General features: G+C 37.3%; 3 protein-coding genes and 1 non-coding gene across 4 annotated transcripts; 2 read left to right on the top strand and 2 right to left on the bottom strand.

Annotated features, from left to right (window-relative positions):
• Window positions 1-1671, bottom strand: LOC114822695 (uncharacterized). Its single transcript, XM_070816973.1, has 6 exons — window positions 1548-1671; window positions 1209-1267; window positions 1014-1098; window positions 652-770; window positions 505-576; window positions 1-414 (listed from the first exon to the last, which is right to left on the bottom strand). The coding sequence occupies exons 4-6, from the start codon at window positions 766-768 to the stop codon at window positions 340-342; spliced, it is 264 nt and encodes an 87-aa protein (XP_070673074.1). The 5' UTR covers window positions 769-770; window positions 1014-1098; window positions 1209-1267; window positions 1548-1671; the 3' UTR covers window positions 1-339.
• Window positions 1672-4450: 2779 nt separating this feature from the next.
• Window positions 4451-7437, top strand: LOC103405066 (uncharacterized). Its single transcript, XM_008344035.4, has 8 exons — window positions 4451-5106; window positions 5194-5295; window positions 5400-5481; window positions 5607-5626; window positions 5755-5815; window positions 6559-6617; window positions 6932-7039; window positions 7181-7437. Exons 1-8 carry the CDS (start codon window positions 4642-4644, stop codon window positions 7238-7240), a joined length of 957 nt encoding a protein of 318 aa, XP_008342257.1. The 5' UTR covers window positions 4451-4641; the 3' UTR covers window positions 7241-7437.
• LOC114822847 (small nucleolar RNA U19) lies at window positions 6063-6173 on the top strand. Its single transcript, XR_003771036.1, has one exon. It is a non-coding gene; the product is annotated as a small nucleolar RNA U19 (small nucleolar RNA).
• A 416-nt stretch (window positions 7438-7853) lies between the features above and the next one.
• On the bottom strand, window positions 7854-11318 carry COL9 (zinc finger protein CONSTANS-LIKE 9-like). The gene is given in 6 exon segments (NM_001293833.1): window positions 7854-8367; window positions 8461-8596; window positions 8905-9191; window positions 9441-9659; window positions 9783-10494; window positions 11176-11318. Coding segments are annotated over 4 exon segments (1230 nt in total). The 5' UTR covers window positions 10371-10494; window positions 11176-11318; the 3' UTR covers window positions 7854-8367.
• Window positions 11319-15065: the final 3747 nt, after the last annotated feature.

The raw sequence follows: 15065 nt of genomic DNA on the forward strand, positions 1-15065 counted from the left end.
TTTGAGCCCGCGCGATGCCGCGGGTTGTAAAACTATATTATACGTATGAAATATATTGAAATCTATTTACATCCATAACAAAATCTAATAGTCATCCAAAGTGTATTTGGAGATCACAAAATATAAATGCTACAAAATAGCTACACAACTCCATCATCGCAAGTCTTCACATCATCTTTCATTGAATCCCTGAAGAGAAAAGTGATTCAAAAATGCATTTGGCCTAAAGTATAGTGTTCACCATATGTTTCATTCAATCAATTGAGAAATCTAGACATTTTAGTAGATGGGCTTTTGCTCAAAAGAAAAAATTGTTCCTCGGTTTTTCAAATTAGAGACTTAAGGATCTTTAGAGCAGGAACTTTTAAGCTGCTCCATATCCTCTAATTTCCTGTTCCAATGCAAGTGTGCTCTCTTCAAAAGTTAAAAAGAAAAGTAGCATCAAATAACAAAACAATTTTTTAAAATCAAATAAACACAATACATGCCATCTTATACAATCACCTTCGAGAGCACACCCAGTCCAGAACATGGAGCATCCAACAGAAGTTTATCACATTTTGTACTATTGTTATCCTGGAGAAAATGATGACGAACACATAAGAAATTTTGTGTCCCGAATAACAATGTTGTACAGGGTTGATGACTTACAGAAAAAGTACGGATATCCGAATGAACAATGGTGATCACACCATCTACTTGGCGCAACTTAGTCGTCTCTTTGAGGATTCTCAAGCGGCCTTCATTTATGTCAACTGCATATACCATACCTGAAACCCAATGGTAAATCACTCCCGTTATTTATGGTTTCACAAAATTGACGATAAGAGAAGATTAGAGGGTCTAACATCATCATCACTTCTTCCAAACAATCTGTACAATAATAAGACTCTGGAATTTAAAAGCTCGGTCCAACTTTGTAACTCTGCGATGGAAAAAAATATAAACCTAAATTACAGCTTCTTCTCTCACTTAAAAGAAAATCGAAAACTTTATATGAAATTGAGCTTTACCTGCAGAACACAAATTCTAAACCTTCTTGTTCAACTGAAAAGTTTTCAAAATATGGATTGGAGGTATGCTCATTTTGCTATAAATCTGAAAGTAAAATATACATTTGGTTAGTTAAAAATGAGTGCATGTATATGTCAAAGTTAAAGTAAAGAATATAAAAAAATGTTTAGGCATTGATGAATAAAGATTGAGACCTGTTTTTAAATTTTGAAGATATTCTACACACTATGTTTTTAGTGTATTTATTTGGCACCTAACAAACATTGCAAAACATCATGTTTGAGAAAATGAAAAAAAATTGTAGTAAAAATTTATACTTTCAGGCAGTGATTGAGTAGAAACTAATGTCACCTTGAATTGATGACAAATAGTGCTTATCCTATCCAATTAACGAAGAATTTATACTTTCAGGTAGTGGTTGAGTAGAAACTAATGTCACCTTGAATTGATGACAAATAGTGCTTATCCTATCCAATTAACGAAGATAAGCACTATTTGTTGTCAATTCAACATTATATAAAAAGAAACAACACCTGAGCAGTGGTCACATGAACCAATCTTGTGAGATCAGCCAAATAGTGTTTATCGTCTAGAAGATCTGCATATCCATTTATAAACCAATCTTTAGTCTTGCAGAAAGTGATATGCTGACTCCAAATTCCCATACTATTCAAATTGACTTACAGTACAATCTGCATATGTAGTTAATTTTAATGCTTCCCATCATTGCCATTGTTGCAAATCAAATCCTATGTGCAGATTTATGGTACAATACATGATCGAATAAGATAGTTGTATGAATACATGTTTGTTCTTTCCCTTTCAACATGTTTGGATCTCACTTTTGTCAAACAAAAGATTAGACTGTTATGACTTCTTAGCATACGACTTAGCAGGTTTAACCACTCGCACAACCACTAATAACATCTCTCGAACCATTCATTGTGCATATTCATATCATTTTAATATCGAACTTTTAGGAATCGAAGCTCATCAAAGCGTAACTCCGACAAAATACACATAACAAAAGGTGTTGATGCATAAAATCAGAGATGACTTTGGTACAACAGAAAGTGTTAAGTTTGTGACCTTCGCTAGATTGCTCCGGTCACTAGTGTGGATAAGTATGTAAATGGATAGAGACAGGGAAGCAAACACAAGATGTACGTGGTTCACCCAGATTGGCTACGTCCACGGAGTAGAGGAGTTCTCATTAATTGTGAAGGGTTTACACAAGTACATAGGTTCAAGCTCTCCTTTTGTGAATACTAGTGAATGATTTAGTACAAATGACATTAGAAAATATTGTGAGAGAATGATCTCTATTTATAGAAGAGAGTTTCTAGTTTCATTCTGACATTGACACGTGTCATGTTGTGATTGGCTTCTGATGTTGACACGTGTCGCGCTATGATTGACTTCTGATGTCAACACGTGTCGTGCTGTGATTGGACTCCTGGTTGGAGGGAAACTTTTCTGAGTCCTTGACTGTATAACGTTGATCGGTGCTCAGTAGTTTCGGGAATGGTCAAGTATGGTACAAACAGTGCTCCCCTAAGTTCCCGAGTGAGGGAAGCTCCTCGATTGGGGACTTGCAAGATCCAAGCCATTGAGTAATCACGAAACTTCTAAGTACCGAAGTGTGGTATCATTTTCACTTGCCTTATCTGTCTTATACGTACTAGGAAATAACTTCTCATACATTGCTCAATTGGGGTGTTTGAATGTACCACTGTGACCTACTCAACCTCAGGAACATCCCCATATTTTTAGAAAAATTTTCCGACGTCCCACGCGCCGGCCAAGGCATAGCTAGACATGCCTCTACGCACAGCCAACCTTGACGGAATCCTTAGCCGCCGTTAGGGAATATTCCGCTAAAAATTAGAATATTCTGTTAAAACTAAGCTGATGCCGTTAGCTACCGTTAGGAATATTTCGTCAATATCGACGGAATATTCTCATTTCTTCTCCGGCGAATCGCCGATCGCCGATCGCCGTCGCCGGAAACTGGAAATTTGAAAAAAAACCTTAATATCTTCTTCATTTCTCAACCAAATTTCACGAATTTTATACCAAAATGAAGCTTAAGACAAGTAGAACAAATCATTACCAGTTTTAGGACCTAAAACTCATGGGATCTTGCCGGAAAAATCCACGATAACCGGCCACCTCTGCAACTCACTATTCCCGAGCTTCCTGACGTCCAAAACGCCTCAACTTTCTTCTCCAAGCTTCGGGGGAGTGATCTAAAGCTTCCTATCACCTCAAAACTCCCTGAAAACTGCACATTTACGTGTGCATGAACAGTGCATCAAATCAGGAATCGAGTTCTCATTATCCCGACGTCCTCACGACCAACTAAGGGTAGCAATGTGTTCCTGGGCTTTCAAGGAACACAAAACCAACCTTCAAGTCTTCGATTCGTGAATGAAATGGATATTGAAACTTGTCTGTACGATTTGTACGAAAAATGGGAAGAAAAATCAAGAGGGAGAGAGAGAAAGAAAGTCAATAGAATTGGATGAGGGTGATGTGTATGGTCCTAATTGGGTCACCAACCAAAACAAATACAACTTTAAAATTTGATTAGGTCCAAATAGTTAGGAAATGAACTTAATTGGTCCAAAACCTTAGCCCATTTACACACACCATCACCAAACGCTCAAGGGCAATTTCGTCAATTCACGCTATCGATAAAAATAATTCGGGACGGGTTGTGACACCTATTTACATGGAATTTAAACTTGGGAATTAGATGTCCCATATTCCAAGAAATTGGTGCATGTCAATTTATAAACTCCGACTTTTACCAAATTCCAAGTTTATTTTCCTCATCCAAACATAATGTGAGGGTTTGACGGAAGGAGGAGTGAAATTGGGTACGGGTTTGACGGCCAGAATTGAGAGAAGAAATCGCATAAATTAGCAATCATATATCTATATTTGGATGGCCAGGTTTCAATGGGGTTTGTAATATTGGCTATGACATCAGGTGACCGGGTTTAAACCCGGGAATAGTTTTTTTGGGTTTTTAACCTACCCAACCCAATTAATGTTGGGTAGGTTGGTCAAGTTGGTCGGTTGACTTGCACAAATGCCCACCCCCTATCAGGACATATGAGCCCGAAGCACCATTGGTATATTGGTGGCTACCCTATCAAAAGTGCATGGATATAAAATTAACATCTTATTTATTAAGATATTAGACCACGTGTAAAGACAAACTATCTTTTTATAAAAAAAATTAAAAAAAGAAGAAAGAAAACCTTTAATAAAGAGTAGTGCTACCTACACACCAATTTTTACTTCTCACACAATCTCTTAATTTTTGACCATCAGATCAAATACGAAGAATATCAGTGATCGAAAATTAACAAATATGTATAAGAGATAAAAATAGATATATAAAATCATTATTTCTTAATAAAACGCCATCGTCTAGCAAATTATAGAAACAAAAATAGGGCAAACTATCTTCTTCTTCTCGAGTTGTGCCGCCGGTTTATAGTTTCTTCTCTGCTAGTGATTTTCCTTTTTCACAAATAGCCCAGCCAGTAATCGGCGGAAGCAGCAGCAGCAGCAGCCAAAGGTTCAACCTTGATTTGGTTTGGAGCATAGGACGCCATGGCCGAAGAAACCCATCTGCCAGAAGCAGCAACAGAGCCAAGGAAGCGGAAAATAGGGAAGAAGAAAGGCTCGAAGGCAAAGAAGAAAGCGAAGATGTTACATTCGTCAGAGGAAATCAGAGCCATGAAGCCGAAGAAGTTTAACAATAAAATGAAGAAACTGTTTCTGAAACGAGCTAAGGACTACAATTCGGAGTCGGAGGAGGAGTCCAAACAGGAAGATGTGAAACCGAAACCGTTGGGAAACAATGAGAACGAGCCGATTGGCGGTGCCGCGTCGTCTTCAGGAGAAGAGTCGGAGGAAGGTGGTGGTGGTGGTGGTCGCAATAGGGGTGATACAGTTTCGGATGACGAGGAGCACGGCGAGATTCTGCCCGGAATCATGAAGTTTTCGGAGGGTTGCAATGCGTTTAGGTTGGCATTCAAGAGTATAATCAAGAAGTCAGTTTCTCTGAATGCAGTGGTGAGTTATATAGAGTTGAGCTGCTATGTCTAATTGTTTAGTTTTTGTGTCTTGACTCCTCAATAACAAAATTTGATTGCTTTACAGGGACCCGTGATGTCGGCGCACAAGAAGCTTGTTGCAGAAAAGCTTGCCGAGGAGCAGACGGAGCGCAAGGCCAAGGGCGAGGCTAAGAAGGAAAAGCATACGGTAGTTCATATCTTCGATTTGTTTTTTATTTTAATGTGTATGTATCCAACATTTTTGCTTGAGAGGTTAAATGCTTATTTGTTTAGATCGTTTTGATTTGATAGGTGATAGAAAAAGGGCATGTGATGCCGGCCAATTATTTGGACACGCACGAAAAGTTTCTAATCGGTGTTGCTACTAAAGGAGGTACCGGAATTTTTTCCCTTTGGTTAAGATATATTTGATCGTGTTATTTGTCTTGTGGGAGTTATCAAATTTCTTTCTCATACTGACTTAGCTCACATTTACCATGTGCAATGCTGGATGTTCAGTGGTGAAGTTGTTCAATGCTGTAAGTTGCTTTATGTGAATTTAATTGTTTGCTTGTTTTCGAATCGGGAGTTTAAAAGTTTTAAGTTTTGTAAGATTGTTTCTGTTGCGCCGCATTGAATCATGAGCTTGTGTTCGTGTCTAATGCAGGTCAACAAGGCACAAAATGCTCAGAAAGGACTGAATCCATCCAAGTTTAAAGATGCCAAAGGTGTGTTCTGACTTCTTAGTACTGCGGCTACAATTTGAGACCTTCAGTTTTGCTGAGGCCCTATGTTTTGCCAATTTATTTTGTTAAGTTTCAGGTATCAACTATGTGGTTGAGTTAGTTTTGAATTTTAAACTGATAGCGAAAGCAATACGTTTTCATCATATCACAGATAGTGTTGAACTGTTTTGTGATTTTATGTTTATTCATGCCTCTCTTGAGTAGCCGTATGAGTTGATTTGGATTTCATACATGGCTTAGTTAGGAGGCAGATATTAATTCAGTGTTTTGTGGCGAGGCCTTTTGAGGGGACTCTTTGTCTCTTCCCCATCAATTGTCCTCCAAGCAGCCTCGCACATTCTCTAATTAACCGAAAAAAAGAATGCTGTCATCTTATGATTTATATTTTTCTCATAGATGGTGTATCAGTGCCAGTTTTTTAATGTTTTCTTGTGGTATCCTATTTTTCACATATTTTGATTGCCTTTTAAAACCTTGGTTTGAATCATGAATGCCTTTTGAACACAAATTCACCATTAGCACTCAAACCCTGTAAACAAAGTGTATTCTGGCAAGTTATTTATGCTTATTGAAATTCAGTTTACACAAATCTAATATTTGTTGGTGAGACTATTGGAACACATATTTCTCTGTTGGCAGTTGCAAATTTTGAGTTTAAATGTGTAAACCTCTGTTCTGATTGTGTGTTTAATTACCTCCTTATATCATTGTCCAAATGTTTCCAGTGATAAAAAAGCGGAGGAAAGAAGCATTCTTTTCAGAGTTGGGCAAAACATCTTCGAAGGTCAGCTACTTTTTTATTTTGTTTTAGTTCCTTGCATTCTCCCACAGCATTTTTACCATCTTGATCTTCCTTACTGGGGAAGGTATGGTTGTAGACATTCTTGTTTCTTATTTTCAAAGATTTGAACAATCAAATATACCATTGCTCCAAAATATGTTTGGAGGATCGATATCTGATGTTGAAGGTCCTTTTCTGAAATATTTATCTTCCAACCACCTGGTTCCATTGAATTGTTGGTAGTGCCAAATTGCCGAAGTATATTTTCTTAATTATTTATTTGTGGGTTTTATATGTGAGAATGATTTAACATGCAGGCTCATGCGTCTAAAGGCGCAGTGGATGGTGAAGGGCCAGCCTGGGCTCCCTTAAGAGATAATTACATGCTCACAAATCCCAAATTGAAAGACTGGGATAAGAAGCCGGTAAGGATCTTTAATCACATCTTAAAGTGTTTCACCTGTCAGACACTCGCGTGCTCTCACATAAACACGTGCGCGCATACACAATGCACTTCTAGTTGCAATTATGTATTCTGGTGACAAATTGCTGTAATTTGCATACAGGATTCCATTGTGGAAGATGACATTGGAAGGGTGGCTGGGGATAGTTCCGATGACGATTGATGCTGTGGAACTGCACAAACGGCTGGAGATAGTTCCGATGATGATTGATGCTGTGAAACTGCACAGACTACTATGTGCTGATTGTTTCCTAGGCATACTCTCTGTAAACACTACCGTGTTATCCTTGTTGCTACTGCACAGGAGGAATTTTGTTTTCGATTTCTATTAATGTTATAAATGAGTGCTTTCTGATGCAATTAGCGAAAATATCCTGTTTTTCTTGCTCATTTTGTGCAAAATTTTCTTTTACGAAGATTTTGAAGAAGCAGCTCACAGAAACAATTGACTTTACACCCGCATTTGCAAGCGAAGCGGAATATATTTTTGCGGATATTACAATGATGCGCAACAAAACACCGGACTTTCTTAGCATCCAAAAGGCGTAAACTGAAATCCGAAAGAAACTACGTTTTGTCCGGCATCCGAAAGAACGGTGCAGAATTTATTGACAGTACATGTGATAGTAACACACTAGAATTACAAGGTGAAGTGTATTCCAATTAAGATACTACATCTTACGGCAACGGCAGCGAATTAACATCCCCCTCCTCTTATCGGTATAAAGAAACTACAAACTAATCTCCCTAAACTGCATATGTAAAGCATCCTGTTCTTGTCTACCCAGGCCAACAAAAATGAAAGCGAAATTTACAAGTTCGAGTTTACCTCTTAGGTCAGAGCTCATAACACTCAACGGCATACGTACAGATCATGTGCATGTCAAATGAACAGAAAAAGGGGAAAAATAACAAGCCAAGGCTAACCTAATGACCGGAAACTACATGTTCAGCCGCAAAGATGCCATGGCAGCCGCTTTTTATAGGAGTCATCGGAGCAGGAGGACAATATAATAACAGGGATAATCGAGGCATCAAGCATAGTAATGGTTTGGAAGACCAATGTGAATCCTCCCGGGAGAATAATTGAACAGATGAACTTCGGCTAGAGAAACATAAAGGGAAACGAACGATCTGGATAATGTAACGATCAGTCAATCTGTCATGGTGATTAGAATCAGAAATCTGCTCCTCCACTTTATTAGTGAAGCATCAGAACCTGGCCGTTTGCATCAACCCTTCTCTTTCAATGAAACCAAGGCCCTGTGATACAAATCATACAGCTTTTCACTGCACAAGGAAAAGATGCATCAGCTTCATCTACCATTACGTTATAAGGATCACACCGTCTTTTATATTATATAACATGGTTAAAAATTGTACTCAGTAGCTTCTGGTTCTGGCCTGGTTCAAAGGGTCATAGTCATAAGCTTCACCAGCTTTAATGAAGCGGCCCTTGACACGCTTTCTTACATCAGCCCGTGCTTTGCGAGAAGCATACCTCACCCTTTTCTCAAACCTATCAAAAGGACAACAGAAAATATAGATGTTCAATAGACAACGCGAATTTCATAACCAAATAAGACTTCCGTGAAAGTGTAACCACTTCATCCAAAGGAAAGTAGAGAAAGAAATCAAGGTACCCTACATAGTTAAATCTCTCTATATGGCGAATAATAAGAAACAAACATAAGACTACTCCAAGAAGTGATCAAACAAAGAGGTGAAGAAACTAGAAAACGATTGCTGGCTTAATAAATGAATGAAGAACAAATAGTAGTCTGTGTGCATGCTTGCTAATATATTTACTTTTTGGAGTACACTTACTTGCGAGCCTTCTTCTTTTCCTTGTAACGCATAACAGCATTACTACGGTTAGCTGACTGCATGGAACTCTCAGGGCAAGGAGGACACCATGGCGTTGAGGACGCTCCACAATCTTGACAATCACCAGCACTACTCTCTCCAGTGACGCCCGAAAACGAAAGGTTTGAATGTGCTTGTTTTGCTGGAAAGCAGATAACTGGATCAGTTTTCGTACTCATTACAGAATCAGCAGATGCCGCGTTACTGCACGCTGGCTGTGGAGCATTTCCCAGTCCAAATGAAGACCCCTGGAAAAAAGCACTAATAGTTAACCACAAATACATTTTATAAACTCAAATCTGGACATGCTTTACCAACTACTTTAAGAAATATTCAAAAGAAAAACCCAAAAAGTTCAGAACGGCTACTTGTAAGATAAAGAAAGCAATTTTTAGTTATACAGTAGTCTAGTCTAAGACAAGGGCCCAGCCAATGAACAAAAACAGATGACGAAAGACCGAGCATCATAAAGCACGAAAATAAGGAGACAAAATTACATCAGCAGCAACCGCATCTTGACAATCCCTGGACACGTTCTTTGCCCCAAACAAGCTATCAATCCCGCCATTCTTGAAAAGCTCTTCAGAGTGATTGAGAGATACACCAAACAGTTCGTCATAATTTTCAAGATTCAATTCCATTTCATCCATGTCTAAATCATCATAAAGGTCATCGTCTTCAGGGAGTCCAGTACCTTTGCCCCCATGAGAGTACAGCTGTATAATCATAACACGAAATTCCGAAGGTCATTGATGAAGAAACTTCAAACTTAGAACAAAATCATACACATGACTGTACCCAATACTGTATTAAGATCATAATTTTGGAATAAAAATTACCTTAGGCAATGAAGCATTTACAGATCCGGACAGCTGGCCAACAACATGACGAGCATGACTACGTTCAGGCACCGAAGAGGAACCAACCAGAATACCAGACTTCTCCATGGAATGCGCAGGATTCACTTCATCTGCACCAGATGCACTTTGCCTAGTGTTACTTTCAGTTTGGCTCCATTCACTTCTGGTGCTGTTCTCAGCGATGCTCATCAATCCCATTTCCTGCTCGCAAGCAGATTCTCCGTTAGAAGGTAAATCTGATACGAATGACCAGATAGACGACAGTTCGGCAGATGATGGGCAGCCGGAGTAACAATTGAGGGTTTGCCTCTTATGTCCAGAAGCTGAAGTAGATGCTTGGTGACCCATCCAATCACAATTCTGACAAAGAGACACTCTCTCTTCTGTGCATCTAACTAATGCAGGCTGTGAATTGCATCTTTCGCAAATAAGTGTTCTCAAGTGACGCCTAGACAGGGCATTTGCGGAGTGGACATTTCTGTCGCACGATAAACACAAGCATGCCGCATCAGACCGGCAGTGCACCATGGACCTTTGAACCTGGCAGTAGTCACACATGTAACCCATGTTTCAACTTTTTTCTCTCCTCTTCTAATCAAAACTTCTCCAAATTATCCAAATTGAATACAAATCCAACCGAAACTAGCTTCTCAAAAAGAACACAATTCTGCTGAGTGTATCTCACTACAACCTTCAAACAACATCATTAACACAAATTCAGTATTACTGCTGTAAAAAGATCTTGCAAGAAGAACACGAACAAGTTTTCGTAGACAACAAATTCGAAACAAGAACAACAAAAAGGCTCTTTTTTGCCTATTGAAACAGGGAAGTTACTATGTCAATTATAGGAGATGCTATGATTACTAATCTGAAAAATTGGTTAAAAAATGGATCTAAATATCTAAAACATCCTTTCAAACAAGAGCTTCACAAACATGTTTATTTTGTAAAAAAAAAAAACCAGAAAAAAATCATACAAAAACCAAATTTGCAGATATATTTGGACAAGAAAATATAATCAGAAAGTTGAAAAAGCAAAAGCCTTTAACAAACTTGCATCACCAAAAACACAAAAGGTACAATCTTCTGGGTGAATTTAACAGATTAAACAAGTTTTTCAGCAAAGATTTTGGCTTCAAATTTCTCTTCAAAACAAAAAATGAATAAAAGGGTAGTTCAATTAGGCCCTATATATTATTTCTTCACCATCTGAATTTTCAGATAAGAATTATCAGACCCACCAACAGAGGAAATATCAAAGTAAATCCATTACAAACACCCAATAAAACTTTGAACTATAAATAAGCCTGAAAAGTAGTAACAGAAAACAAAAAACCAACAGACAGAGAGAGCATTCAGTAAACTTTACCAAGAGAAAGGGAGAGGGGGATAAGATCTGTAGACAAACAGCTTTTGATATTTCTGAAGGGCTCCCAAAGATATGAACTTTTTGGGTTTTTTGGGGTTTTTTTCTCCCAAATTTCTTGTTCTTTCTTATGTGGAGATGGAAAAGATAGAAAGATTGGGTTGGGGAGGAGGGGTGGGTGTGAGCATAAGCATAATGTTGTTGTTTTGGTGTCAGGGGGGCTCCAAAAGATGGTGACTTCAGCAAAGTTGATAAAAAGTGCATTACTTGTGTGGGTCCCTGTCATTTTCCTAGTGCAGGGAAAAAGTTAGGCCCTTCACTTTTCTAGGTCCCTTCATCATATAAAATTCGTATTTAATTTTCCAAGCTAACTCCCTTTTAATATCTCTCTGATTCTCTGTTTTTTCTTTGGGATTTTCTTTTGGGAATTTTTTATTTTCCTTTTTGGAATATGTAAATAAGGTGTAAAAGTTGTCAAAAGTGCTTCCACATGGTCCTTAATCTAATCTATATGGCCTAATCCCACATGATTTGCCATGTCATGTGTCCTAATCACTTATCTTACATCTGTCCATAGCTTTTCTGTTTATTTGTTTTTCTTTTTCCCCTTGGTCTGATTTTTTTACTTTTTTTTTTTTTTTTGATGATCTTTTGTTTTTGTTTATAGTTCTTTTCTTTTTTTGGTTTATTTTCTTACAAAGTAATGTCCTAAACTAATCTAGATAGGATCATACAGAGCTAATTCGACCTTTTAATATCTTAACGGTTGATGTAAAGTTTTAATTAGAATTTAAATAAAATTCTTACACTTGACAAAAATAAAACTCTAATCTAGTTTATATGAACGGAGATTTGACTTCAGATCTAAGTGAACAAACACAACGGATTAGACAACCGACTTAACTTACACATATCTCCTTTTTTTCGACTGATGACAAAATAATATTCTAATTAACAAGGTAAGATATCTGAATTCCAATAAAAAAGACAGACACATCATCTTCATCCACTGACTAATCCACATCCGTTTCGATCTTTGATTTGAGTTTTCATTTGATTTTGATGTCTTAGACGGCCATCCAATCCAATCCTAGGGTACTTTTCTTTTGCACTATCTTAATTTGCTACTACATCCCCTAAATCCAATCCTTAAAGCTCTAGAAACCTTCATATGAGTGTTGATGAGGCAACTTGATATCAACAACACAAAGACACCCCAAAAAGTGAAGGCAAAGTCTCCATATACAATTATTAATTTGACATTCAACAATAATAGGCCAATAATGATAATCGTGCTCTAATGAGTCATAACTCCATGACATAATATATGATCCCACTATAGCCTATATTTGCACTTTTCACACCTAAGTCCTATCATAACTATGGTGCATCCACCTCACCTTATACTCTACATGATTGAATTGGATGACTATAATTTATTAAGGTTGGTGTGTGTGAATATACCTTTTCTTACCTTTCTAAAAATGACATATTCTATACCATTTATAGCATTGGAGTTAATAGGAAAGAAATTTAGGTGTATATTCACCTGTCTTCGTGCTTTTAAATGACAATTCTGTATATCTAACATAGCATTGAGTTAATCAGGGAAAATTTTTACACGCAACGAGATGTTTATTCATTTGTGTTGTACTCTCCTCACGTTACTACATGATGTTGGATTTGAATTCTAACATTAACGTTGGATTTGAATTCCAACATAAATTAACCTTAAAATGATCCTACAAATCAATAGGAATGTAATTAGAGTCTAATATCATGTTACATGAAATCAAATATAATTAGCTTGTCGATCGCTTTGTTTTAAAGGGCAAGTTACTGTGATTAACGTCTTGATATTATTCACCAAAACTAATCATATTTTACGGGGGTGTGGAGGGCTTTGAATAGACAGAAGTCAAAACCTAACAGCTATAAAATCCTAGCAGTCTATGTAAACCCTAAACACAACATATAGACTTCTCATGAGTGCGTTGATAAGGGTGGGTGCTTTGTAGAAGACTATAGGCGTTTAAAGTTGCTTCCGCATACTTCAAACTCTTCACATCGACTTCAATGGCTGCTTGAAGCTCAGGTCAGCCGTTACTCACAAAGTTTTGTGTTTTGGTCATTCAACAATCTCAGCCCAACACATGACGCATCATGGGACGAGACAATCAAATACAAAGGAAAAAGTTATAGTGTTGCATATAAGTTGTTATCCAAAATTAGGATTATCTATCATTTTTTGGTGGTACATCAAAAGGAATCAAGCCCTAGACTTGCCATATTCATTTATCTCTATTTTCTCATCGCAAAACTACGTGACTCATTGTGTGACAAGAGTAACAAAGACAAATGAATATACAACCAGATGCAAGTAATTTTACGTCCTAAAAGCTAGGGTAGTTATCCATCTATCAACTCTCTTGTTTATCATACAAAAATCTTACAAATGGCCAAAACCCCAAAGAAGTTGGAAGCAACAAGAAAAGTGGGAGGTGATAGGAAGCAAAGTATATATTAGATGAGCTTAATCAAATGTATTGAGGTAAACAGTTTATTATGTATTGTGATTAGTGCTCAGCTAATTGTAATAAGAGATAAGGCAGGCCAAAGAAAAGACATGTGAGATTCAACTTATATTGTACGGTTAGTTTTCGTTATGCACTATTTATATTTGAATTTAAATTTTAAATTTCAAATTATTTCTGATCTTATGATGTACGATGAACAGACATATCACGGATTTCCCAGAAAGGATCCAACGAAGATCCTTTTCCCAACTTACAAACCCCACTCTCACAAAAAGGGAAGAGGATCCTCTCTTGAGCTCAGGATGAGGATCTTTCTGACCAGCTCATCTGGGTTGTTCAAATTTAATCCAACGATTCCAAACAGGCAGACTCTTTAAAAGTTATAATAATTGTAACCATTGAATTACGTTTGAATAGCTCAGATAGGCTGATCAGGAGGATTCTCATCCTGATCTCAGGAGAGGATCTTCTTCCCACAAAAAAGTGTTACCCTTTTGGTCATCTGTCAAATTTTCGTGTGTATTTACCAAACTAACCTTCTTGTGAACAATTTGTCTCCATCACATCATGCCACGTTGCCTACATAATATCCTATCCTTTCGGTCCTCCCTGGGCTGGACTATCTGCTGTTTCTCCCTGGACTGGATTATCTGCTGGACTACCACTACCAGTCTTCCAGACTTACCAGTGGCAGCGACTCCCCGTGCCACTGATAAAGGTTAAAGAGACCATTAACGTGTATTATATTAGCAATTAGCATATCATTTAAGTCCACCAAAAAAGGAAGAAAATTAAGAAGTTGACCTAAATCTATAAACCAGAACATCCTTAATTTATAATTTATTAATTATTAAATATAAGCTAATCTTTCACACAAAAATCAAACTTCAGATTTCGAGGACCCTTTTTGTAATGCTATGCTAGCAAATGTGTATCAATATATTAGTATCTCTTTCAGCAAGTTTACGTTAACGAGTAAAAGAAGTTATTAGTTTGAGCGGAAGCTAAAGATATATATAGAAGCCGTCACACAGTATTACTGTTTGATAGTATTCCTCTTCATTTGTAAGTAATAGGTCTTATGTTTGAATCACGTAGATGATGAATTCGATACCAAATTAGGTTGCTCATTGTGTGGTTTAGCTGAACTCCTCCCTCCTCTTAATTTAAATATATATTGTTGTACTAAAACAAAAGATATATATAGAAGTCACATATAAACAATAGTAAGGAAAACTCGTGCGTAGGGTGTGGGGCCCACAAATCCATCAACGTCAAGAGCGTTCAATTGTCATAAGCATTTTCAAATTGTTTGATAAAAAAAATAAAAAATAAAAACAAGCATTTTCAAATTGG

Source organism: Malus domestica, chromosome 17 (genome assembly GCF_042453785.1).
Source record: "Malus domestica chromosome 17, GDT2T_hap1".
NCBI lineage: Eukaryota > Viridiplantae > Streptophyta > Magnoliopsida > Rosales > Rosaceae > Malus > Malus domestica.